The 25,089-nt window shown below is 48.5% G+C and overlaps 1 protein-coding gene across 2 annotated transcripts in view; it reads left to right on the top strand.

The window, feature by feature from the left end:
* The window catches only part of CLPB (ClpB family mitochondrial disaggregase), a 167,940-nt gene that overhangs the window by 52,567 nt on the left and 90,284 nt on the right, over positions 1-25,089 (top strand). For both annotated transcript variants that reach the window (XM_077451127.1, XM_077451126.1), the window contains exon 6: positions 13,587-13,684. In XM_077451127.1, coding sequence (XP_077307253.1) covers positions 13,587-13,684 — 98 coding nt within the window. The remainder of the gene's footprint in view (positions 1-13,586; positions 13,685-25,089) is intronic.

Here is a 25,089-nt window from a genome sequence, read left to right as displayed (position 1 = left end):
GTACCAGAGTACCTGTCACCAGCCCATCTGAGTACCAGAGTACCTGTCACAAGCCCATCTGAGTACCAGAGTACCTGTCACCAGCCCATCTGAGTACCAGAGTACCTATCACCAGCCCATTTGAGTACCAGAGTACCTGTCACCAGCCCATCTGAGTACCAGAGTACCTATCACCAGCCCATTTGAGTACCTGTCACCAGCCCATCAGAGTACTCGAGCACCTATCTGCAGCCCATGCCTCATAGAATATATGTTGGGGTATTTGCTTTCCAAAATGTGGTAATTTTGTGGGTAATTCCACTGTCCTGGTGCTCAAGGACCTTCAAAAATGCGATGGGTAGGAATGAAATGAGATGTGTAATTCATGCTCCTAGAACGCCTGAAGATACTACTTCAATGTTGGGCCTCTGTATGTGGCCAGGCTGCATAAAAGTCTGTGGTATCGCCGGGGAGAGTAGCAGAATTTTATTTCGGGGTGTAATTTTTGCTATATACATGCTATGTGTTAGAAATATCTTATAAATTGACAACTTTGTGTAAAAAAGAAAAAAAAATGCATTTTCATTTTTTTTCCACATTTTCCAAAAACTTCTGGAAAAAAATCAACTGTTCAAAAGACCCATTGTGCCTCATAGATTATATGTTGGGGTGTTTGCTTTCCAAAATGGGGTCCTTTTGTGGGCAATTCCATTGGCCTGGGGCTCCAGGGCCTTCAAAAATTTAATAGGTGGCTGAGAAATGAGATGTGTCATTTATGCTCGTAGAACATCTGAAGGTACTACTTGAATTTTGGGCCTTTGTATGTGGCCAGGCTGTGTAAAAGTCTCACACATAGTATTGCCGTACTCAGGAGGAGTAGAGGAATGTATTTTGGGGTGTAATTTGTTGTATGCATATGCTGTTTGTGAGAAATAACCTGTTAATATGACAAAAAAAATTGTGGGAAAAAATTAAAACTTAAAAAAACTCACCATGCTACTTAATACCTTGGAATGTCTACTTTCTAAAAAGGGGTCATTTGGGGGGTATTTGTACATTCCTGACTTGTTAGTGTCTCAAGAAATGAGGTACACATTATGTACTGAAGGCCTGATCAGATGTGATCAATATTCAGTGATTGGCACCATAGTTTGTAGACTCTATAACTTTCAAAAAGACCAAATAATATCCACTAATTTGGGTTATTTTTTACCAAAGATATGTAGCAGTATAAATTTTGGCCAAAATGTATGAAGAAAAATTACTAATTAGCAAAATTTTACGACGGAAACAAAGAAAAAGGCATTTTTTTTCACTAAATTTACGGTCTTTTTTTATTTATAGCACAAAAAATAAAAAATAAACACTAGTGATTAAATACCACCAAAAAAAAGCTATATTTGTGTGAGAAAAAAAAAGATGCAAATTTCATAGGGGTACAGTGTTGCATGACTGAGTAATTGTCATTCAAAGTGTGAGAGCGCTAAAAGCTGCTACTTGGTCTGGGCAGGAAGGGCATGTAAGTGCCCGGTATTGAAGTGGTTAAGGTTTGACATATTGGGTATCCATTTACTCGATCCAACCCCAGCTTTTATATTTGACCAAATATTTGGGTAATGTATATTGCGTTCTTTTGCCTGCTAAAATTAACTTTTAATGTGTTTTTTGGTCTTTTATTTTTATTTTATTTTTTTATCGGTTATATCATGTGACATAAATTCCAACTAGCACTATTTTATTCTCCAGGGTGTCTGCCTTCAGAGAATATATTTAATGTTTGGGGTTTTTTATGTGATCTTCAGGCCTCAAATGATTTTCTTTTAAACGTGTGCAAAAAAAAAAAAAACAGCTCTGGCTGTGAAAGGTTTAAAGGATCAGTTCGCCTTCGGGAACACGTTACATCCTCCAGCTGTATAGTTTGAGTTAAAAAAATAAAAATAAAAATCTGGCTCCTAACTTTTATAGCTGGCTCCTAGATTCAAAGAAAATTTGTCAAGCCCTGTTCTATAATATTATTATGAAATTATTTTTATACATATACACTATAAAATATATATTTTAATATAATTTCATGGATACATTTACAAGAAATATATACATATATTATTATTATTATTATTATTATTATTATTATTATTTTTTTTTTTTTTTTTATATATATATATTATATTCTAGTTTAGTTTATTATTATTATATATATATTTTTTAATATATATATATATATATATATATATATATATATATATATATATATATATATACACACACACACACATTATTATTATTATTATTATTTTTTTTTTTATATATATATATATATTATATTCTAGTTTAGTTTATTATTATTATATATTTTTTTTTTAATATATATATATATATATACACACACACACACACACACACACACACACACACACACACACACACACACTTGTGCTCATAAGTTTACATACCCTGGCAGAATTTGATTTCTTGGCCATTTTTCATATGAATAAGACAAAAACTTTTCTTCCACTCATGATCAGTGTTTGGCTGAAGCCATTTATTATCACTAAACTGTGTTTACTTTTTTTAAATCATGACAAAGGAAACGACCCAAACTGACCCCGATCAAAAGTTTACATACCCCGGTGATTTTGGGCTGATAACATGCACACAAGTTGACCCAAAGGGGGTTTGAATTGGCTATTAAAGGTAACCATTCTCACCTGTGATCCGTTTGCTTGTAATTAGTGTGTATAAAAGATCAATGAGTTTCTGGACTCCTGATAGACCCTTGCATCTTTCATCCAGTGCTGCACTGATGTTTCTGGATTCTGAGTCATGGGGAAAACAAAAGAGTTGTCAAAGGATCTGCGGGAAAAGGTAGTTAATCTGTATAAAACAGGAAAGGGATATAACAAGATATCCAAGGAATGGAGAATTCCAATCAGCAGTGTTCAAATAATCAAGAAGTGGAAAATGAGGGGTTCTGTTGAAACCAAACCACGGTCAGGTAGACCAACTAAAATTTCAGCCACAACTGTCAGTAAAATTGTTTGGGATGCAAAGAAAAACCCATAAATAACTTCAGGTGTAATACAGGGCTCTCTGAAAACGTGTGGTATGGCTGTTTCAAGATGCACAATAAGGAGGCAGTTGAAGAAAGATGGGCTGCATGGTCGAGTCGCCTGAAGAAAGCCATTACTACGCAAATGCCACAAAGTATCCGGCTTACAATACACCAAACAGCACAGAAACGAGCCTCAAACCTTCTGCCACAAAGGCATTTGGAGTGATGAGACCAAAATTTAGATATTTGGCCACAACCATAAACGCTACATTTGGAGAGGAGTCAACAAGGCCTATGATGAAAGGTCCACCATCCCTACTGTGAAACACGGAGGTGGGTCGCTGATGTTTTGGAGATGTGTGAGCTACAAAGGCCACAGGAGATTTAGTCACAATTGACGGCAAGACGAATGCAGTATGTTATCAAAAAAACACTGGAGGAACATTGGCATTCATCAGCCAAGAAGCTGCGCATGGGACGTACTTGGACATTCCAACATGACAAAGATCCAAAACACAAGGCCAAGTTGACCCGTCATTGGCTTCAGCAGAATAAAGTGAAGGTTCTGGAGTGGCCATCTCAGTCTCCTGACCTCAATATCATTGAGCCCCTCTGGGGAGATCTCAGACGTGCCGTTCGTGGAAGACAGCCCAAGAATTTCCAGGAACTGGAGACTTTTTTTCCTCAAGAGGAACCGGGCAGCTTTACCATCTGAGAAGATAAAGAGCCTCATCCACAAATACCACCAAAGACTTCAACACTCTCATTGATGTTAAAGGGGGCAATAGACGGTATTAAGAACTGGGGTATGTAAACTGTTGATCGGGGGTCATTTGGGTAGTTTCTGTCAGCATTACTGGTCAGCATTTCGGGCGCTCACCCCTCCTCCACTCACGCTAAAACCTTTCGCAGCGGCTGGTTAGCGCTCTTCTTCTACTTGCAATTAATTCATTTTTTTTATTTCTTTTTAACTAAAGGCTTCCAGTGATGCTTTTTATTATGGGATGGAATATCTGTGAAATCCCCCCCCCCCCCCCCAACAGAAGACACTTAACTCCTGGATAACCGCGCCAGGCTCTCATAATCCGCGGCGCCCAAGGATACGGGAGACCTGTGACGCCAGACCTTAGCCGCTCCTATTGACGGCGGCCCTAGAAGCCACGAAACTCCATGACAAATTGTTAAGCGGACGGAGTTAATAAAATTTGAGTAATGTGGGGCTGTCACCGCCATAAACTTTTTTTTTTTTCCAATAGCCGAGACAGAAACATATTTCCCCAATGAGTGACCTTCCCGCAGCTGCGCTGCTCGGCCACAGCGACATTTATCAAATATTATAAGGCAGGGCGGCTAATGATCGGCGTTGGGGAGGGATGTGTACAGCCCGGGGTGCGGACCAGGTGCCACCACCCCCCTCCTCTTCTTCTCCTTCCTCGCTCGCACTGTGGGTGGTGACAAATTGCCCAGTCTATTAAGGGGTCTTAAGGTTGTAGCCCCTTCGGCACGGGGACAAAAGGCAGTCTGATCTTTTCAGAGGAACCCGCTGAGCCTTGCCGTATCAAAGGAGGCTTTTGTCTTCGGCCGGGGGGGGGGGGGGTCACGGGCGGCAGCGGCCGAAATGTGACGGAGCGTAGCTGACCGACCCACACACGTTACAACCAGGTCGGAGCAGTTCCTCATTATCCGTTTAAAAGAGAAAAAAAAAATTCAACTACATTGGGACTTACTGCTACTACAGTATCTCACAAAAGTAAGTACACCCCTCACATTTTCGTAAATCTTTTCTTCTATCTTTTCATGTGACAACACTGAAGAAATGACACTTGTCTACAATGTAAAGTAGTGAGTGTACAGCTTGTATAACGGTGCAAATTTGCCGTCCCCTCAAAATAACTCCACACACAGCCAATTAATGTCTAAAGCTCTGGCAATAAAAGTCAGTACACCCCCTAAGTGAAAATGTCCACTTACACCCCTAAGTGAAAATGTCCACATTGGGCCCAATTAGCCATTTTCCTTCCCTCCTCTCTGAGGAGCTGGAAAAAAAAAATTCTTGCTCCTCATAAAGATGGCTTAGGCCAGTGATGGCAAACCTCGGCACTCCAGATGTTTTGGAACTACATTTCCCATGATGCTCTGGCACTCTACAGTGTAGTTGAGCATCATGGGAAATGTAGTTCCAAAACATCTGGGGTGCCAAGGTTCGCCATCACTGGCCTAGGCTATAAGAAGATTGCCAAGACTCTGAAACGGAGCTGCGGCACGGTGGCCGAGACCATACAGCGGTATAACAGGACAGGTTCCACTCAGAACAGGCCTCGCCATGGTCCACCAAAGAAGTTGAGGTCACGTGCTCAGCGTCATATCCAGAGGTTGTCTTTGGGAAATAGACATATGAGTGCTGCCAGCATTGCTGCAGAGGTTGTAGGGGTGGGGTGGGGGGGTCAGCCTGTCAGTGCTCAGACCATACGCCTCACACTGCATCAAATTGGTCTGCATGGCTGTCGTCCCAGAAGGAAGCCTCTTCTAAAGATGATGCACAAGAAAGACCACAAACAGTTTGCTGAAGACAAGCAGACTAAGGACTTGGATTACTGGAACCATGTCCTGTGGTCTGATGAGACCAAGATAAACGTATTTGGTGTCAGATGGTGACAAGCGTGTGTGGGGGCAACCAGGTGAGGAGGACAAAGACAAGTGTGTCTTGTCTACAGTCAGGCATGGTGGTGGGAGTGTCATGGTCTGGGGCTGCATGAGTGCTGCCGGCACTGGGGGGCTACAGATCATTGAGGGGACCATGAATGCCAACGTGTACTGTGACATACTGAAGCAGAGCATGATCCCCTCCCTTCAGAGACTGGACCGCAGGGCAGTATTCCAGCATGATAACCACCCCAAACACACCTCCAAGACCACCACTGCCTTGCTAAAGAAGCTGAGGGTAAAGGTGATGGACTGGCCAAGCATGTCTCCAGACCTAAACCCTATTGATCATCTGTGGGACATCCTCAAACGGAAGGTGGAGGAGCGCAAGGTCTCCAACATCCACCAGCTCTGTGATGTCATCATGGGGGAGGGGAAGAGGACTCCAGTGGTGACCTGTGAAGCTCTGGTGACCTCCATGCCCAAGAGGGTTAAGGCAGTGCTGGAAAATAATGGTGGCCACACAAAATATTGACACTTTGGGGCCCAATTTGGACATTTTCACTTAGGGGTGTACTCACTTTTGTTGCCAGCGGTTTAGACATTAATGGCTGTGTGTTGAGTTATTTGGAGGGGACAGGAAATGTACACTGTTATACAAGCTGCACACTCACTACTTTACATTGTAGACAAGTGTCATTTCTTCAGTGTTGTCACATGAAAAGATAGAAGAAAAAATTTTCACAAAAATGTGAGGGGTGTACTCATTTTTGTGAGATACCGTATATGCAACGTTGCGTTGCTGCTTTTGTGTAGCCGGCGATTTGCTAATTATTCTGACAAATTTTAGTAGCCTTTTGTCTCCCGTTCGTGGCGCATGCACACAAAAAACAAAACAAGCGCAGTTGAAGATTTCCGTTTTTCCAATTTTGTTTCCCAGAAAAAGAAAAAATGTGTTTGTTTCTGCACTAATGTTTAATGAGCGATCTCACACATCGTTTTACGAGTTATTTTGTTGCGCCTCGCGGCGTGTTTTTAATGCGGTTTAATTTAGCGGCAATTTTTAAAAAGCTCCTCCTTTACACTGAACGACCAGAAAAAATAAAAAAATAAAAGGATGGGGCTTTTTATTGAACATTATATGATCCGGATATATCAGCGGCTCTCTTTTGCTGGTCTGATTGCCGCACGTAAATCACTCAGGAATAACAATCGATCTCACGCGTTTAATGCGATCGTTTAAGACTAAACGCTGCTACACGCCCCATTGCCTCCGTTGTGCGTGGAAGGATTGTTGATCATAGTGATTATTAGTGGACAACCCCGGAAAAATTTTTTAGTGGCACGGTCGCGCTACCGAAAATCACCTATTTGCACCCAGTTGGCAGTCTCCTGGACAGGGTTAAAAAAAAAATGAAGATTTCCAGCAGGATGTATACCATCGTACTGAAAATGTATTCAAAGAATTGCTTAGTAGAGATGGACCCTCCTGTCCGGTTCGCACCAGAACTCCCGAAGAGGGCAAAAAGTTCTAACCCAAACGGGCGAAACCATATTAAAGTCTATGGGACCCAAAAAGTATATAAGTTTTTATATTGACCATAAAAAGGGTATGGGGGGGGGGGGGTGCACGGGTACTGCCCTGGGGGACATGTATCAATGCAAAATGTTTTTTTTGCGATTTTAATGATGAAAAATTCATTTAAATATAGTGGGGGGGGGTCCCCTTAGTCTTCTGTAAAGTGGCGCACCATGTATAGAACCTACTGCCAGCAAAACTGAAATTTCTAAAGGGGGGGGGGCACGGGTACTGCCCTGGGGGACATGTATCAATGCAAAATATGTTTTTTGTGATTTTAATGACGAAAAATTCCTTTAAATATAGTGGGGGGTCCCCTTAGTCTTCCTGTAAAGTGGCGCACCATGTATGGAACCTACTGCAGCAAAATTTCTAAAGGGAAAAAATAATGAATGAAAATGCATTTAAATTGCCAGCAATACCAAAATGTAAAAAAAAATAAAAGGTGTGGGGTCCCCCACCCCTAGGATCCATACTAGATCGTTATTCGAGCACGCAGATTGGCAGGCCCAGAAGGGAGGGAGGGGGATTGAATGTTCCCCCCCCCCCCCCTAATTCTGATCCATAGCAGGCCGCATGCCTGAAAATGGGGATGGCAGTGCTCCAGGCCGGGTTCTGCTCCCCCCCAACCCCAAAACACCTTGTCCCTATGTTGATGAGAACAAGGGCCTTTTCTCGACAACCTGGGCTGTGGTTATTGGGGGCCGCGGGCAGGGGCTTTTCGAATTTGGAGGCCCCTTTAACGAGGGTTCCCCGGATCCTAAACCCCACCCCCCCCCCCCCGTATGTGTAAAAATTAAATAAAAGCAGGACGCAGTTTTTGAAAATTCCTTTATTAAAAATAAAATTGTGTCCCCCGATGTAGATTCATTGTCAATCACAACGCCCGCCGCCTCCGCCGCCAGACCCAAAAAATATTCCACCGTCAGCTAAGGCAAACCGCCGAATACCTGTCTTGCCATTTTCACGGTTCTGATATAGGTAATGGCAAAGCTACCTGGTGACATCACCTGGTGACACCGCCCCCCTTGTGACATCACCCGATCCAGCATGCTCCGGTCGGTGACTTCACCGGGTGTCTTCGCCCCTTATCTTTGCCTTCCTGGATGGCATTTTTTTTTTTGGGGGGGCGGTGGCGGTGGGCATCGTGATTGATGATTGATCTACATTGGCAGACATTGTGTGTTTTTTTTTTTTTTTTTGTTTGTTTTTTAATAAAGGAACTGTGTCTGTGTTTTTATTACTTTTTTACATCTTTTTGGTGAATGGGTAGGAGTACTATGTACACCATACTTATTCACATAGGGGGACCAAGATCAGGGGGTCTCCTTGTTTAAGGGGGCTTCCAGATTGCAATAACTCCCCCCCCTACACCTGTAGACCCTCGCAACCACAGCCCTGGGGTTGAGGAGAAGAGGCCCTTGTCCCCGTAAAACATGGGGACAAGGTGCTTTTGGATAGGGAAGCGCAGAGTCCCCTTCTCCCCAAAGCACCCCCCATGTTGAGGGCATGTGGCCTGGTATGAATGAGGAGGGGGGGCACTCGCTCATGCCTTCCCCCTTTCCTGGCCTGCCAGGTTGCATACTCAGATAAGGGTCTAGTATGGATTTTGGGGGGGACCCCATGCCTGTTTTTTTTTTTTTTTGCCGTGGGGTCCCCTTAAAAATCCATACCAGACCCCTGCTACACTGACTCGTTTTGGTAGCACGACATCTGGTTCACAGCCTACTAACCCCCAGCAATGCCAGCGATGTTAACATGAACCCCACCACGTCCATATCAATCCACAGGAGCAATTGTTTCTGGAAGGTCGTAAAGGTCACCTTGGACCATATAGCATGGAGGAAACTCAGCCGCCGCTCCCCTTCTGCACTGACACGTTTTGGTTGCACCACATCTGGATCATGTTCTACTAACCCCCCCCCCATGAATGTAAAAAGCCACGACACGTCCATATCCCCCCTCCCCATTCCGCAGGAGCGATTGTTTCTGGAAGGTCGGAGAGGTCACCTTGGGCCATGTAGTATGGAAGAAACTCAGCTGCCACTCCGCTTCTGCACTGACACGTTTTGGTTGCACCACATCTGGTTTACAGCCTACTGACCCCCAGCAGTGCCAGTGGTGTTAACGTGAGCCCCACTACATCCATAGACCCCCCCACCCTCCCTCCGCAGGAGCGATTTGTTTCTGGAAGGTCGGAAAGGTCACCGTGTAATATGGAAGAAACTCGGCTGCCGCTCCCCTTCTGCCTGACGCGTTTTAGGTTGCACCACATCTGGATCACGTTCTATTGACCCCCATGAATGTAAAAGCCATGACACGTCCATTTTCCCCTCCACAGGAGCGATTGTTTCTGGAAGGTTGGAAAGGTCACCTTGGGCCATGTAGCATGGAAGAAACTCAGCCGCCCATCCCCTTCTGCACTGACACGTTTTGGTTGCACCAGATCTGGATTATGTTCTTCTAACCCCCGGTGAACGTAAAAAGCCACAACACGTCCATATCCCCCCATCCCCACACACCCCCCTCCCACAGGAGAAATTTTGTTTTTGGAGGGTTGGAAAAGTCACCCCTCTGCCGGCAGCGTAGTGTCAGTAAGAGGGTGGCCGCCGCTCCCCTGCTGTTGCACCACATCCAATTCACTTTTTACTAATCCCCTACAATGTTAGCAATGTAAACATTCAGCACCACCACGTCCATATCCCCCCCACCCCCCACAGGAGCGATTGTTTTCAGGGGGTCCAAAAAGTAACCCATGGTCACGTAGCATCAGAGAGAGTGGCCGCCGCTCCTCTGCTGCATTGACACGTTTCGGTTGCACCACATCTGGATCACAGCCCGCTAACCCCCAGCAGTGGCGGTGATGTAAACATCAGCACTACGCCCGCGTCGCCCCCTGCCACACGGAACGATTGTTTCTGGAGGGTCGGAAAAGCGCCCCCCCCCCCCCCAGAAGACTATTGTCAGAGAGAGTGGCCCCTACTCCCCTGCTGCATTGACACATTTTGGTTGCACCACATCTGGATCACAGCCCACTACCCCCCCCCCCCCCGTGAATGTAGAAAGCAGCGTTGCGGCCAGAGGAGCGATCGTTTCTGGAGGGTGGGAAAGCTCCCCTAGGCCTGGTAATATCAGAGAGAGTGGCCGCCGCTCCTCTGCTGCACTGACACGTTTCGGCTGCACCACATCCGGATCACTAATCCCCAGCAATGGCAGTGATGTAAACATGAGCCCCACCACATCCATATCACCCCCCTCCCCCTCCATAGGAGCGATTGTTTCTGGAGGGTCGGAAAAGGTTGCCGAACCCCCCCCCCCCCCTCCGGCAGTGTATTGTCAGAGAGAGTGGCCGCTGCTCCCCTGCTTACTGACACGTTTTGGTGGCACCACATCTGGATCACAGCCCGCTAACCCCCAGCAGTGGCGGTGATGTAAACATCAGCAATACGCCCACGTCACCCCATTCCACAGGAGTGATTGTTTCTGGAGGGTCGGAAAAGGGCCCCCCCCCTTACCCGGCAGAGTATTGTCAAAGCGAGTGGCCGCCACTCCCCTGCTGCACTGACACGTTTTGGTGGCACCACATCTGGATCACAGCCTACTAAACCCCTCCCCCCCCCCGTGAATGTAGAAAGCAGCGTCTCGTCCGGAGGAGCGATCGTTTCTGGAGGGTGGGAAAGGTCGCCCCAGGCCTGGTAATATCAGAGAGAGTGGCTGCCGCTCCTCTGCCACACTGACACGTTTCGACTGCACCACATCCGGATCACTAACCCCCAGCAATGCCAGTGATGTAAACATGAACCCCACCACATCCATATCACCCCCCCCCCTCCATAGGAGCGATTTGTTTCTGGAGGGTCGGAAAAGGTCGCCCCCCCCCCCCCGGCAGCGCGTTGACAGAGAGAGTGGCCGCCGCTCCCCTGCTGCACTGACACGTTTTGGTGGTACCACATCTGGATCACAGCCTGCTAACCCCCTGTGAAATGTAGAAAGCAGCGTCTCGTCCGGAGGAGCGATGGTTTTCTGGAGGGTGGGAAAGGTCGCCTCGGGGCACGTAGCATGGAAGTAGCTCAGCCGCCGCTCTCCTCCTGCGCTGACACCTTTTTTTTTTATTTATGAAGGTGTAATATCTGATTGCTCCTCCGACTCGGGGAAATCGATCAGCCCTCAGCAGTCAGGTTCTATCAATTATTGCTGCAATTAGTCACGTCGGCGCCGCCATTAACAGGGGGATTAAGCTAATATTGGAGCTCGGCATCGATTGATCGCGGAGAAGAGCGGCGGCTCTCGGCGAGGAGAGGACAGATCACCGGGCCCCTGGGCTGTCATCAGGCCGCGGCCGGGGAGAAGTTAACACGAGCGCGGCCCCTGCTAAACTATCCGTCTTGTCAGCCGGGGGCCGGGCCGGGGTCGTGGCGGCAGAGCTCCGCAATCAATGGCTTTATTTCCTGTCCACTTTATGTGCCACACAAGGCTGGAGGGGCGGGGGCGGGGGGGGGGGGGGGGGGAAGGAGCCGCTCCTTAACCCCGCGCTCGCCGGATGGGGCTCCGGGCATTGAAGCCGTTGCACAAAATGTTAAAGCCAAACTCCAGAAGAGGTACATTGTATGACAGGTTCTCTTTTTTTTTTTTTCTTTGTGACCCCCACTGGGGAGGATTCACTTGACTTCCTGTCCCGGTGACACCCATATAAAGAAATAAGGGAGCGGTAGTCACCAGGACAGGAAATCGCAGACAGCTCTAACCTTTCCTCACTCTGCTACAGATGTGTTTTTGTGTGTGTGTGTGTGTCCCGGTTAGAGAGATTTCTCATGACTTCCTGTTCTTGCAGGAAGTGACGGGAAACTTCTCTAATAGGGAATGCAGTAAAAACCTTAAAAAAAAAAAAAAAAAAAAAGGGGGGGGGGGGAAATCTTCAGATGGGGGTCACCTTCTATGGTAACAACTAAGATTTTGGTATTCCTCTCACTTCCTGTTGTGTCACCGGGGCGGGAAGTGAAGAAAAATCTCAGTGGGGAATAAGAAAAAAAATGGAAAACTTGCCGGGTTTGTCTGTGTCCCGGTTAGAGAGATTTCCCATGACTTCCTGTCTGTGACGGATCTCGGATACCCCTGCTGAGCATCTCCGCCAGACCCGTGTCTCCTGTTCTCCATAACTTCCTGTCCTTGCAGGAAATGACAGAAAACTGTTTTAATAGGGGATGCAACAAAAGCATAAAAAAAAATAAAAAATTAATAAAATAAAAAAAAGGAAGGGAAATTTTTGTGGTGACAACTAAGATTGGGATCCCTCTCATTTCCTGTTGTGTCCCCAGGACAGGAAGTGAAGAGAAATATCAACAGTGTGGGAAACCTCCTCCTGTAGTGGGTGGAGCCTGCTGGGCCCCTCCCCAAAACTCTTCTTTCTCCCCTTGTACAGGGTGGCTGGTCTTGTCTCCGCCACCTCTTGTAGTTTTCTGTAGTGGGTGGAGCCTGCTGGGCCCCACCCCCATTTCTGCTCTCTCTCCCCGATACATGGTGACTGGTCTTGTCTCTGGCCCCTCCTGTTGTTTTCTGTAGTGGGTGGAGCCTGCTTGGCCCCTCCCTCAGCTCTGCATTCTCTTCTTGTGCAGGGTGGCTGGTCTTGTCTCCGCCCCCCTATTTTAATGGGTGGAGCCTGCTGGGCCCCTCCACCTCTCTGCTTCCTCCCCTTGTGCAGGGTGACTGGTCTTGTCTCCGCCCCCTCCTGTAGTGGGTGGAACCTGCTGGGCCCCTCCCACAACTTTGCTCTCTCCCCTTGTGCAGGGTGACTGGTCTTGTCTCCGCCCCCTCCAGTAGTTTTTTGTAGTGGGTGGAACCTGCTGGGCCCCTCCCACAACTCTGCTTGTGCAGGGTGACTGTTCTTGTCTCTGCCCCCTCCTGTAGTGGGTGGAACCTGCTGGGCCCCTCCCACAACTCTGCTCTCTCCCCTTGCGTAGGGTGACTTGTCTCCGCCACCTCCTGTTGTATTCTGTAGTGGGTGTGGCCTGCTGGGCCCCTCCCACAACTCTGCTTGTGCAGGGTGACTGGTCTTGTCTCCGCCCCCTCCAGTAGTTTTCTGTAGTAGGTGGGGCCTGCTGGGCCCCTCCCCCATCATGATGTCACGGCTGCTTTTACAAGGACATATCTGGGTTTATCGGGGCATTTGCTGCACACAAAGTGGATTTATGTTATCTGTGATTATTGATCGTTATTGATTAGTGATCATTTAGGTGAGAGTTTCTTCTCTTTTTTTTTTGGGGCGGAGTTGACCTTTAATGTTGGATGTGATACCTTGCAACTCATCTCACCCTCTGCTCTCTGTCGCCCTCTCAGGTGCCGACCCCACACAGGTGAATGACATGGGCCACAAGCCCCTGGACTACGCCCAGGAGGGGGAGCTGAAGAAGATGCTGAAGGAATGGGAATCGAAGGTGAGTGACCGGCGCACGTCCTGTGTGTATGTGATGGCAGGAGGGGGGGGGGCGCAGAAAGTCCCCAGATCCATATGCATGCCAGAATGCTTCACCACTGAAAGGCCTGAAATATGGAACAGCAATGTGCACTTCTCAAAGAAACATGTGACAAGAGGCTGTAGTCCTCTCTAGGTGCACTGTGAAAAGCCTGCTGAATCTTGGTGAACTTGGTAGGAAATTGTATCGAACACTGTGGAATGTGGATGACTTTTTAAATATGGCGGTGAAATATCCCATTGGAGTGTATTGGGGGGGGGGGGGTACCCATTGATCCTGCCAGAAATCCAACTTCCTGTGCTTCCTGCCTGTTCTGCTGTCTTGCCAGTTACATTGTTCTTAGGACTACAGAACCCCTCCCCTCTTTGTTTATAAAGAAGAGGATAGGTGATGGTGTTTCGTAGTTCTGTCCTAGGGTGACAACGCTGCTCCTCCATAGATACAGTACACTGAGCGTTGTCACCCTAGGACAGAACGAGTGGTAATGGCAGGATCACCAGAATTCCTCCACTTTATGTTGTGGAAATGGGGGGGGGGGTGTTCTGTAGTTCTGAATTAGGGTGACGACGCTGCTCCTCCATAGATACAGCCTAGGGTAGGAAGAGTTACTGGCGGGATCGCGAGAACCCCTCCCCTTTTATGTTATGGAGATTAGGTGAAGGGGTCTGTGTGTTTATAGTTCTATTCTAGGGGGACAACACTAGTCCCTCATAGATGCTGTACAATGAGCGTTGTCACCCTAAGAAAGTGTGTCACTGGCGGCATCACCAGATCCCCTGTCCTGTCCTGTGTTGTGGAGGGGGGAGGTGTTCTGTCGCTCTGTCCTTGGGACAGGAAGTGTGTCAGTGGCGGGATCACAGAACCATTGTCCTCTTTTATGGAGGGGGGGGGGGGGGTGTTCTGTCGCTCTGTCCTAGGGACAGGAAGTGTTACTGACGGGATCACCAGAACCCCTGTTCTCTATATTATGGAGGGGAGGTGTTCTATAGTTCTGTCCCAGGGACAGGAAGTGTGTCACTGACGGGATCACCAGAGTCTTCATCCCTGTTATGGTGGGGAGAGGGGGTGTGTTCTGTAGTTCTGTCCCAGGGACAGGAAGTGTGACTGATGGGATCACCAGAATCCTATTTGCCTTATTATGGAGGGGGAGGTGTTGTGTAGTTTTGTCCTAGGGACAGGAAGTGTGTCACTGATGGGATCACCAGAACCCTTGTCCTCTTTTATGGAGGGGAGGGGGAGGTGTGCTGTAGTTCTGTCCCAGGGACAGGAAGTGTGTCACTGGTGGGATTACCAGAACCCTTGTCCTTGTTTATGGAGGGGAGGGGGAGGTGTTCTATAGTTCTGTCCTAGGGACAGGAAGTGTGACTGATGGGATCATCAGAACCCCTGTTGTCTATATTATGGAGGGGAGGCGTTCTATAGTTCTGTCCTAGGGACGGGAAGTGTGTCACTGATGGGGTCACCAGAATCCTCTTTCCCCTATTACAGGAAGGGTGTTACTGGTGGGATCTCCAGAACCCTTGTCCTATTTTATGGAGGGGAGGGGGAGGTGTTCTGTAGTTTTGTCCTAGGGACAGGAAGTGTGTCACTGACGGGATCACCAGAACCCCTATTCTCTATATTATGGAGGGGAGGTGTTCTATAGTTCTGTCCCAGGGACAGGAAGTGTGTCACTGACGGGATCACCAGAACCCCTGTTCTCTATATTATGGAGGGGAGGCGTTCTATAGTTCTGTCCCAGGGACAGGAAGTGTGTCACTGGCGGGATCACTAGAACCCTTGTCCTCGTTTATGGAGGGGAGGGGGAGGTGTTCTGTAGTTCTGTCCTAGGGACAGGAAGTGTCACTGGTGGGATCCCCAGAACCCTCTTACCTCTGCTATGGGGGGAGGTGTTCTGTAGTTTTGTCCGAGGGACAGGAAGGGTGTCACTGGTGGGATCACCGGAACCCTTGTCCTATGTTATGTTGGGGGGTGGGGTGTTCTATAGTTCTGTCCAAGGCACAGGAAGAGTATCACTTGCGGGTTTACAAGGTGACAATACACTGTAACAGGGACCCTTGCAGACTTCTGGGGACCGGCGGTCTCTGTGTTTGACCCTCTGGTGACCTTGCCCCCCCCCCCTGTCTGTAGCCTGTCTCCGGACCCCTCCCTGTATCCTCCTGCTGTATAAAACAACAAGCCGCTGCCGATCGGCGACCTGTTTGTGCGCGGCGCTGGCCGTATATATATATTTCTCTCTGCGCAGGAGATGAATCTGCTTATAACGGCGCGGCGGGCGGTGAGAGGGGCGCGTGATGAACAGCCAGCTGGGGGGGACAGGACGCTGGCAGCCGGCAATTCTGTATCCGCTCTCTTCTGGGACTCCCCGGCAATTTATGGCTTATTTTAATCACAGACGAGAATGAATAGACGGGAGTATTTAAAGCCGAGGCGGCTCATACATTTCACCGACACGCCGGGGCTGACAACCCTCAAAACATTTACATTTGTCGTGTCTTTCCTCCGCGTGTACCGCCGGTGACCCAACAGAGGAGGCCTCTCCTGCGGGAGCGTGAAGCGGGGGGGGGGGGGGGGCTTTACCAGGCCGGCACAGGGTCACCCAATGGTCGGGCTCCATACTGCGGCCAGTTTTCTTGGCGGTGCAGTATTGGAGATCGAAGGTCTCCCAGTGTCAGGTGTCCCCTAATGACCTAAATCTGGCCAGCAGGGCCATGGATAAGAGGGTACCACCGGTCCTCCTGTACGGGGCCCGGGCCAGCAGGGGGGGCTCAGGCAGAAGAGTGATTTCCATGTGGCCATGGAGGGTGATTGGCGCTGAAAGGGACCAATTACTGGAACCAACCCCCTGTATGCAGTAGATGGAAGCTGCCTTTTTCGCCTCTCCCTCCCGTTGGCTTTCACCCTCCCTGTACACATATGTTACCCTGTACTGCCCAGGCCTGTGTGCCCCCCCCCCCCACCCCCCCCCGTGCTCCTGGCTTCCCTCCCCTCCTTCCTGCCAGAATCTGCAAGCACACAATAGGATCCTTCAAGATGGAGAGGGGGGGAAGGGTACGGTAAATTTGTCATATTTACCAACTCCTTCCTTTTCTGAATGATCACAGTGAGCAGTCGGTACCGATCACACACTGTGCTCATTCATAACTGAGGCATTGGCTGTATGGGGGGGCCCTGTGTCAGATTTGTCTGTATGGGGGGGCCCTGTGTCATATTTGTCTGTATGGGGGGGGCCTGTGTCATATTTGTCTGTATGGGGGGGCCCTGTGTCATATTTGTCTGTATGGGGGGCCCTGTGTCAGATTTGTCTGTATGGGGGGCCCTGAGTCAGATTTGTCTGTATGGGGGGGCCCTGTGTCAGATTTGTCTGTATGGGGGGGCCCTGTGTTAGATTTGTCTGTATGGGGGGGCCCTGTGTCAGGTTTGTCTGTATGGGGGGGCCCTGTGTCAGGTTTGTCTGTATGGGGGGGCCCTGTGTCAGGTTTGTCTGTATGGGGGGGCCCTGTGTCAGGTTTGTCTGTATGGGGGGGCCCTGTGTTAGATTTGTCTGTATGGGGGGGCCCTCTGTCAGATTTGTCTGTATGGGGGGGCCCTGTGTCAGATTTGTCTGTATGGGGGGGCCCTGTGTCAGGTTTGTCTGTATGGGGGGGCCCTGTGTCAGGTTTGTCTGTATGGGGGGGCCCTGTGTTAGATTTGTCTGTATGGGGGGGCCCTGTGTCAGATTTGTCTGTATGGGGGGGCCCTGTGTCAGATTTGTCTGTATGGGGGGGCCCTGTGTCAGATTTGTCTGTATGGGGGGGCCCTGTGTTAGATTTGTCTGTATGGGGGGGCCCTGTGTCAGGTTTGTCTGTATGGGGGGGCCCTGTGTCAGGTTTGTCTGTATGGGGGGGCCCTGTGTCAGGTTTGTCTGTATGGGGGGGCCCTGTGTCAGGTTTGTCTGTATGGGGGGGCCCTGTGTCAGATTTGTCTGTATGGGGGGGCCCTCTGTCAGATTTGTCTGTATGGGGGGGGGCCCTGTGTCAGATTTGTCTGTATGGGGGGGCCCTGTGTCAGGTTTGTCTGTATGGGGGGGCCCTGTGTCAGGTTTGTCTGTATGGGGGGGCCCTGTGTCAGGTTTGTCTGTATGGGGGGGCCCTGTGTCAGGTTTGTCTGTATGGGGGGGCCCTGTGTCAGGTTTGTCTGTATGGGGGGGCCCTGTGTCAGGTTTGTCTGTATGGGGGGGCCCTGTGTCAGGTTTGTCTGTATGGGGGGCCTGAGTCAGGTTTGTCTGTATGGTGCCCCGTGGTTTCTAACAGCAGCCCCGCTGGCAATACACGGAGTGAATTTCGGCTACTTCTTGATGAGCCGGCCAGGGTTGGCCCACTCCCGCCAATCTGGCATCCTCCAATCTGAGATCCAAAGGGGCCTGGAAGAGAAATCTTACTGTGTATGGCCAGTTCAACTTCCATTAGCATTTCCAGGACTTCTCTCTATTGGAGGAGCTCTCTACTCCACACGGTTCATCTGTTCTCTGGCCTTTAGGGTCCATACCAGTTTTTCAGGCCGGCGATCAGCTGTTTTATAAAAGTGATCCAGGTGGCTTTATAGCCACCCAATCACTTTTTACAGTGCCGTGAACACTCCTGCCACCATAGTTAATAAGGCTGAATAAAGACACCAGTCCATCCAGAGTGAGTGTCTACAATTGTCCCTATCCCTGTACATTGCACACTCACATCGGTCCCGACCCTCAAGGAGCCCACAATCCAAGGTCCCCATTCATATACTAGGGCCAATTTTAGACAGAAGCCAATTAACCTACCTGCATGTCTTTGGAGTGTGGGAGGAAACCGGAGTACCCTGAGGAAACCCACACAAGGCACAGGGAGAACGTGCAAACTCCAGGTAGGTAGTGTTGTGGTTGGGATTTCGAACGAGTGACCCTTTTTACTGCTAGGCGAGAGTTCTACCCACTACACCACTGTGCCACCCTAGACCAGCGGTGGTTCTCCCGCTGTCCCATTCCTCCCGGGAGCCCAAGACCGTAGCAGTGCTGTGAACTCTCCTGCCACCAGCGGTGGTTCTCATGGTGCTGTGAACTCTCCTGCCACCAGCGGTGGTTCTCATGGTGCTGTGAACTCTCCTGCCACCAGCGGTGGTTTGCGGGCTCTCCTATTCCTCCGGGGAACCCAAGACTGCGGCAGTGCTGTGAACTCTCCTGCCACCAGTGGTGGTTCTCATGGTGCTGTGAACTCTCCTGCCACCAGCGGTGGTTCTCATGGTGCTGTGAACTCTCCTGCCACCAGTGGTGGTTTGCGGGCTCTCCTCTCCTATTCCTCCGGGGAACCCAAGACTGCAGCAGTGCTGTGAACTCTCCTGCCACCAGTGGTGGTTCTCATGGTGCTGTGAACTCTCCTGCCACCAGCGGTGGTTTGCAGGCTCTCCTATTCCTCCGGGGAACCCAAGACTGCGGCAGTGCTGTGAACTCTCCTGCCACCAGTGGTGGTTCTCATGGTGCTGTGAACTCTCCTGCCACCAGTGGTGGTTCTCATGGTGCTGTGAACTCTCCTGCCCCCAGTGGTGGTTTGCGGACTCTCCTATTCCTCCGGGGAACCCAAGACTGCGGCAGTGCTGTGAACTCTCCTGCCACCAGTGGTGGTTCTCATGGTGTTGTGAACTCTCCTGCCACCAGTGGTGGTTTGCGGGCTCTCCTTTCCTATTCCTCCGGGGAACCCAAGACTGCGGCAGTGCTGTGAATTCTTCAGCAGTGATTTTTGGGCTCTCCCATTTCTCTGTGGAGTCAGAAACTGCGGCGGTGCTGTGAACTGTCCTGCTACCAGCGTTGGTTCTTGTGCTCTCCTTTGCTCCAGGAGCCTGAGACTGCGGCAGTGCTGTGAACTCCCATTACCATTTCCAGGACTCCTATTCCTCCAGGGAGCCCAAGACTGTGGTAAGCGGCTGGGATGGCTTCCCGCAGAGGAGATGGAGGAACGACTGTTCCCCCATCTCCTCTGTGACAAATGAACCCGGAAGTGACGAGGAGTTGGTCACTTCTGATCTCGGAGCTGTCATTGCCTGGCTGTTACAGCCAGGGAAGCAACTAACCCAGCATGGTCTGTGTTTGGTTTCTTGCTTCGGAGGGCAGGGGAGACCCCTGATTTTTTTTTTAAAGAAGATTTGTCACTTTACCAAAGCTATCACACAGGGGCTTGTTAGCCCCCTTTTGATAGCAATATTTTTAAATGGAAAAAAAAAGGACAGAGGTCAGTAGTCCTCTCCAGGCAGCGTGCATAACAGGACTTTGACGGCGCACCGTGGGAGCCTGCAATGTAGACGGGCCCTTGCTGGTCTTGTATGTAATGACATCTATTTTTTATTCTCTATAGTCACCTCTAGATTTAACCTGCTTATTGCAACATTACTAGAGAAGCCAGAGATACCAATGGGGTGTTTTTTTACAACTGACTGGCGTTTAGCTTTAACGCACCACAACATTGTAAATTGGGCCCTCAAGCACGTCCTATAGTTTGGACCTTTCTGTGAAGGCTGCCATTACTGGAAATGCTAGTTTTCTGGCTTCTCTTTGTATGTCCGAAAAAGTTGGAGTAAAGACAAGTCCTTGCCTGCATCTGGGCTAGAGACCCAAAGCAATTGAAGGCAATGGGTGACAGCCAGGCACCAGAATGAGAGGTCTGAAGTCTCCTTGTATCTCCCAGGAAAAAAAAAAATGTCTTTTATATCACATTATGCCGCTCACAGTGTGCAGTGAAATTAGAGGAGGGCATTTCAGTACAGAAGAGGAGCCGGTACAATTGTGCAAGACTGAAGGGAGGGCCGGAGGTCAGATTTATCTGGATCTCAGATTTGGGCATCCTTTGAGGAAGAACTCAAAGATCTTTGGATTTAAAGTTGGGAGCCACCACACAACGAGTGGCACGTTCTCACCCTTAAATATTAAGAGGTTCAAATTTTCAATCAAAACCAATAATGTAAAATTACTTATGGAGTCAACCGGAATATACTATAAGCGGTGTCCCCCTGGGACCCAGGACCCCATGGCGGTCTGGTATGCGAATTTTCGATCTGCTTTTGCAGAGTTCAGCTTTAAGAAAACTGTGTATGTACAGTGAGGAATGATGAAGAATAGATTTGGGGTTATGGAATTGGCTTTGTGGTGGGTCTTTGGCTCCCAGGCTTTTTTAGTGCCGTCTCAGATGTCCTAACCAGCCTGTTATGCCAAGTATCTGTGGTCCAGACCTCATCGGTCACAATAAAGTACGCTTTGCATCGTCGTTCTCGACTTTGGATTTCACCACTGCCCATAATGGATAGAAGAAAATGTAACAATAGATCTGTGGACTTTCTGTTGGTTTTATCGGGGAGGTTCTCGGACTTTTGGCTAACGTTATACGTAGTATCTGTTCTTGACCAGTTGGGGCGCTACAATGTCATTCTGACCTTTTTTGGCAGGAGTGGCTGGCTGTAAAGTATCCCTGCTGATATGTTGGGGGTCCTTATGGACTTTCTTCATGGGGAAAAAAACTGAATTCAGCACCCACTGGGTAAGATGGGGGTTGGGAGTATTTACCTGGCGTGGAAGGTTCTGAGGGGCCCAGTGGTCTGGCTCAGGGCTGGGCAGGCTATGGCTAGCACCCCCTGGTAGTGGCGACTTAGGGGTGCTCTTAGTATCGCTATGGGTTTGGGACCCCACTGTGAGAATGAGCACTTGGTTACAACATCTGCATTCCTCGCAGGCTTGGCCTTTTGGCTGAAACTGGTTAAATTTTTGTTACTAGGTGGCGAGGCCTAGCAATTGTATATTACATTGGCACCTATTTAATTATTTTTTTCTCCACATATGCCACTTTACTTTTTTATGTACGTTTTTTTTCTCATCGGATGGTATGGTGTGGGTCTTCCGGCCTACCCTCAAGTCTATGGGAGGATGTGTGGCCCTTAGCTTCCTTCTTCCTCTGCCTTTGGGGTCTCCTTTCGGGAGAACTTCTAACCTAGTACCCAGTGCTCAGCTTCGGCTAGTCATGAAGAGACAGGACCAGCAGGTCTTTCAGCTAGGTGTACCAGAATGCTTTGCTGGGAGGTTGTTGTAATTTGTGAGGGGACACCCCCTGCGCATTTTTTTGCATTTCACGTGCACTTTTTTGGGTTCACTCTGTCCACCGTTTCCATGAGCCATTGGATTCTCAGAACTCTAGACCTGCAATTCGCCAAGAGAAAGGAAAAAAAAAAACTTTCTAAAGTCCTAAGCAGTCCATTCATGTCTCTTTGGAACAGGTTGTCCGTGGTGTGTTTACTCAGCCTATTTATCAAGTGCCTGGTAAGAGGCCTTCTCCTGTTTGGAGACTTTCTCCTACTGAAGAACCTTTGTCTCCAGGGATGATGTCTTCTACCCTGGAACAGGTGGTTTATTCTACAGCTGGTCTCCTGGGTTGGACTGGTTTGGCTTCTTCATTATGTGCCTGGTCAGAGGCCTTCTCTTATTTGGAGGCCCTCTCCTACTGAAGACCCATTGTCTCCAGGGATAATGTATTTCACCCTGGAACAGGTAGATACTTCTACAGCTGGTCTCCTTGGTTGGACTGGTTTATCCTCTAAATCAGGTACCTGGTAAGAGACCTTCTCTTATTTGGAGGCCCTCTCCTACTGAAGACCCATTGTCTCCAGGGATAATGTATTTCACCCTGGAACAGGTAGTAACTTCTACAGCTGGTCTCCTTGGTTGGACTGGTTTATCCTCTAAATCAGGTACCTGGTAAGAGGCCTTCTTCTATTTGGAGGCCCTCTATAACTGAAGAACCATTGTCTCCAGGAATTATGTCTTCTACCCTGGAACAGGTGGTTCCTTCTACAGCTGGTCTACTGGGTTGGACTGGTTTACACTCTTCATCGGGTGCCTGCTAAGAGGCCTTCTTCCATTTGGAGATTTTCTCCTACTGAAGACCCATTGTCTCCAGGGATGGTGTTTGCTGCCATGAAACAGGTGATTCCTTCTACAGCTAGTCTCCTAGGTTGGAATTTGTAGGACACCATCTTGGCACTATTGTGCCCTCCCAACTGAGAAGGATTGGGAGTTCTCCCTATAAAGACATAGGAAGAACTCCCAATCCTTCTCAGTTGGAAGGGCGCAACAGTGCCAAGATGGTGTCCTACAAATTCCAACCAAGGAGACTAGCTGTAGAAGGAACCACCTGTTCCATGGCAGCAAACACCATCCCTGGAGACAATGGGTCTTCAGTAGGAGAAAATCTCCAAATAGAAGAAGGCCTCTTAGCAGGCACCTGATGAAAACACAGCAGTGCCAAGATAGCATCCAACCCAGGAGACCTACCAAATTGTATAAGGAGACACATGTTCCAATGTTTCTTCACTAGGAGAAAACCTCTAAATAGGAGAAGGACCCTTACCAACATCCTCATGAAGAAGCGGAGTAAACATACCATGGACAACCTGTTCAACAGAGACACAACGGCCTTCTCAGGAACTAAATCCGCACCTGCATTTCCAGGATCACCCTATATATACGGTAGGTAGCCTGGCGTCTATGCTGGATGATACCATGAGGCTTCATTTTACTTCCTGCTTGGAAATTCCCTTGGATCTAGTTTCTCCTTGCTGGTAACCTCTGGCAATGGAGGAGAGGTCAACACTTTTGAGTGGGCCTCTGGCCCTTTCCTGCAAATGAAGGTCAACGGAGGAAGGCTCGGTGTATCACTGACCTTCAACAGGGAAAACACTCTAGTCCAGGGGTAGGTGCCCTTGATACTCCTAGTGTGTTGAAACTACAAATACCCTTCATGCCTGTGGCTGTCAGCCTTGCTATGCCGCATGTAGCTTGTAGTTCCTCAATAGCTAGAACGGCTCTTGCCTCAGATATCCTACAACAGGGAATGTCTTCACAACTTCACCCTGGGGTTAGGTCCTCTTCCTTGCCTCAGCTGGCCATACAAAATAAAACTGGCAACCACCCCAGTTTTATAACGGTCTTTTAAAGTAAGGTGCACATGGCTTTAAGCTGAAATTAGACTAAAGTCTAGGGAAATTCGGAAAAATCCTTAGTCAGAGCATTCCATCTTCGTTTATTGACCTCTCGTCTTATGGTTGAATTAAACTCTACCCAAGCTCTACCACCATATCTGATATCCAGGAGGTGGAGACCAGTGCTCTGGCTGAGGCATTCAACTCCCAAAGTAACAAGTGCTGATCAGGTGAAAGTTGGCAACTCAGAGTTCTCTTGCAAAGAAAAACTTTTATTGGCTTCATCTGATCAGCTCTCATCTTATGGTGCCTACCAAATCCTGGGTCCAACACCACTTGGGAAAGCCAGTGTCATGACACTTCTGATCTTTTTAGCTTTCTACAAAGGTAGAATTCACCTCGCTGACCACCAATGTAAGGAACGTTCTTCCCACTGATCACCAATGTAAGGAACATTCTTCCCACTGATCACCAATGTAAGGAACATTCTTCTCACTGATCACCAATGTAAGGAACATTCTTCCCACTGATCACCAATGTAAGGAACGTTCTTCCCACTGATCACCAATGTAAGGAACATTCTTCTCACTGATCACCAATGTAAGGAACATTCTTCTCACTGATCACCAATGTAAGGAACATTCTTCCCACTGATCACCAATGTAAGGAACATTCTTCTCACTGACCACCAATGTAAGGAACATTCTTCTCACTGATCACCAATGTAAGGAGCATTCTTCCCACTGATCACCAATGTAAGGAGCATTCTTCCCACTGATCACCAATGTAAGGAACATTCTTCTCACTGGTCACCAATGTAAGGAACATTCTTCTCACTGACCACCAATGTAAGGAACATTCTTCCCACTGATCACCAATGTAAGGAACATTCTTCCCACTGATCACCAATGTAAGGAACATTCTTCTCACTGATCACCAATGTAAGGAACATTCTTCCCACTGATCACCAATGTAGGGGACATTCTTCCCACTGATCACCAATGTAAGGAGCATTCTTCTCACTGATCACCAATGTAAGGAACATTCTTCTCACTGATCACCAACGTAAGGAACATTCTTCCCACTGATCACCAATGTAAGGGACATTCTTCTCACTGATCACCAATGTAAGGAACATTCTTCTCACTGATCACCAATGTAAGGAACATTCTTCCCACTGATCACCAATGTAAGGAACATTCTTCTCACTGATCACCAATGTAAGGAACATTCTTCTCACTGATCACCAATGTAAGGGACATTCTTCCCACTGATCACCAATGTAAGGAACATTCTTCTCACTGATCACCAATGTAAGGGACATTCTTCCCACTGATCACCAATGTAAGGAACATTCTTCTCACTGATCACCAATGTAAGGAACATTCTTCTCACTG

Source organism: Lithobates pipiens, unplaced genomic scaffold, assembly GCF_037356315.1.
Source record: "Lithobates pipiens isolate NorthernLeopardFrog02 unplaced genomic scaffold, aLitPip1_a1.2 Scaffold_23, whole genome shotgun sequence".
In the NCBI taxonomy this organism is placed as follows: Eukaryota; Metazoa; Chordata; class Amphibia; order Anura; family Ranidae; genus Lithobates; species Lithobates pipiens.
The sequence above is the reverse complement of the archived record's forward strand: the minus strand, read 5'-3'. Positions and strand labels throughout refer to the sequence as shown.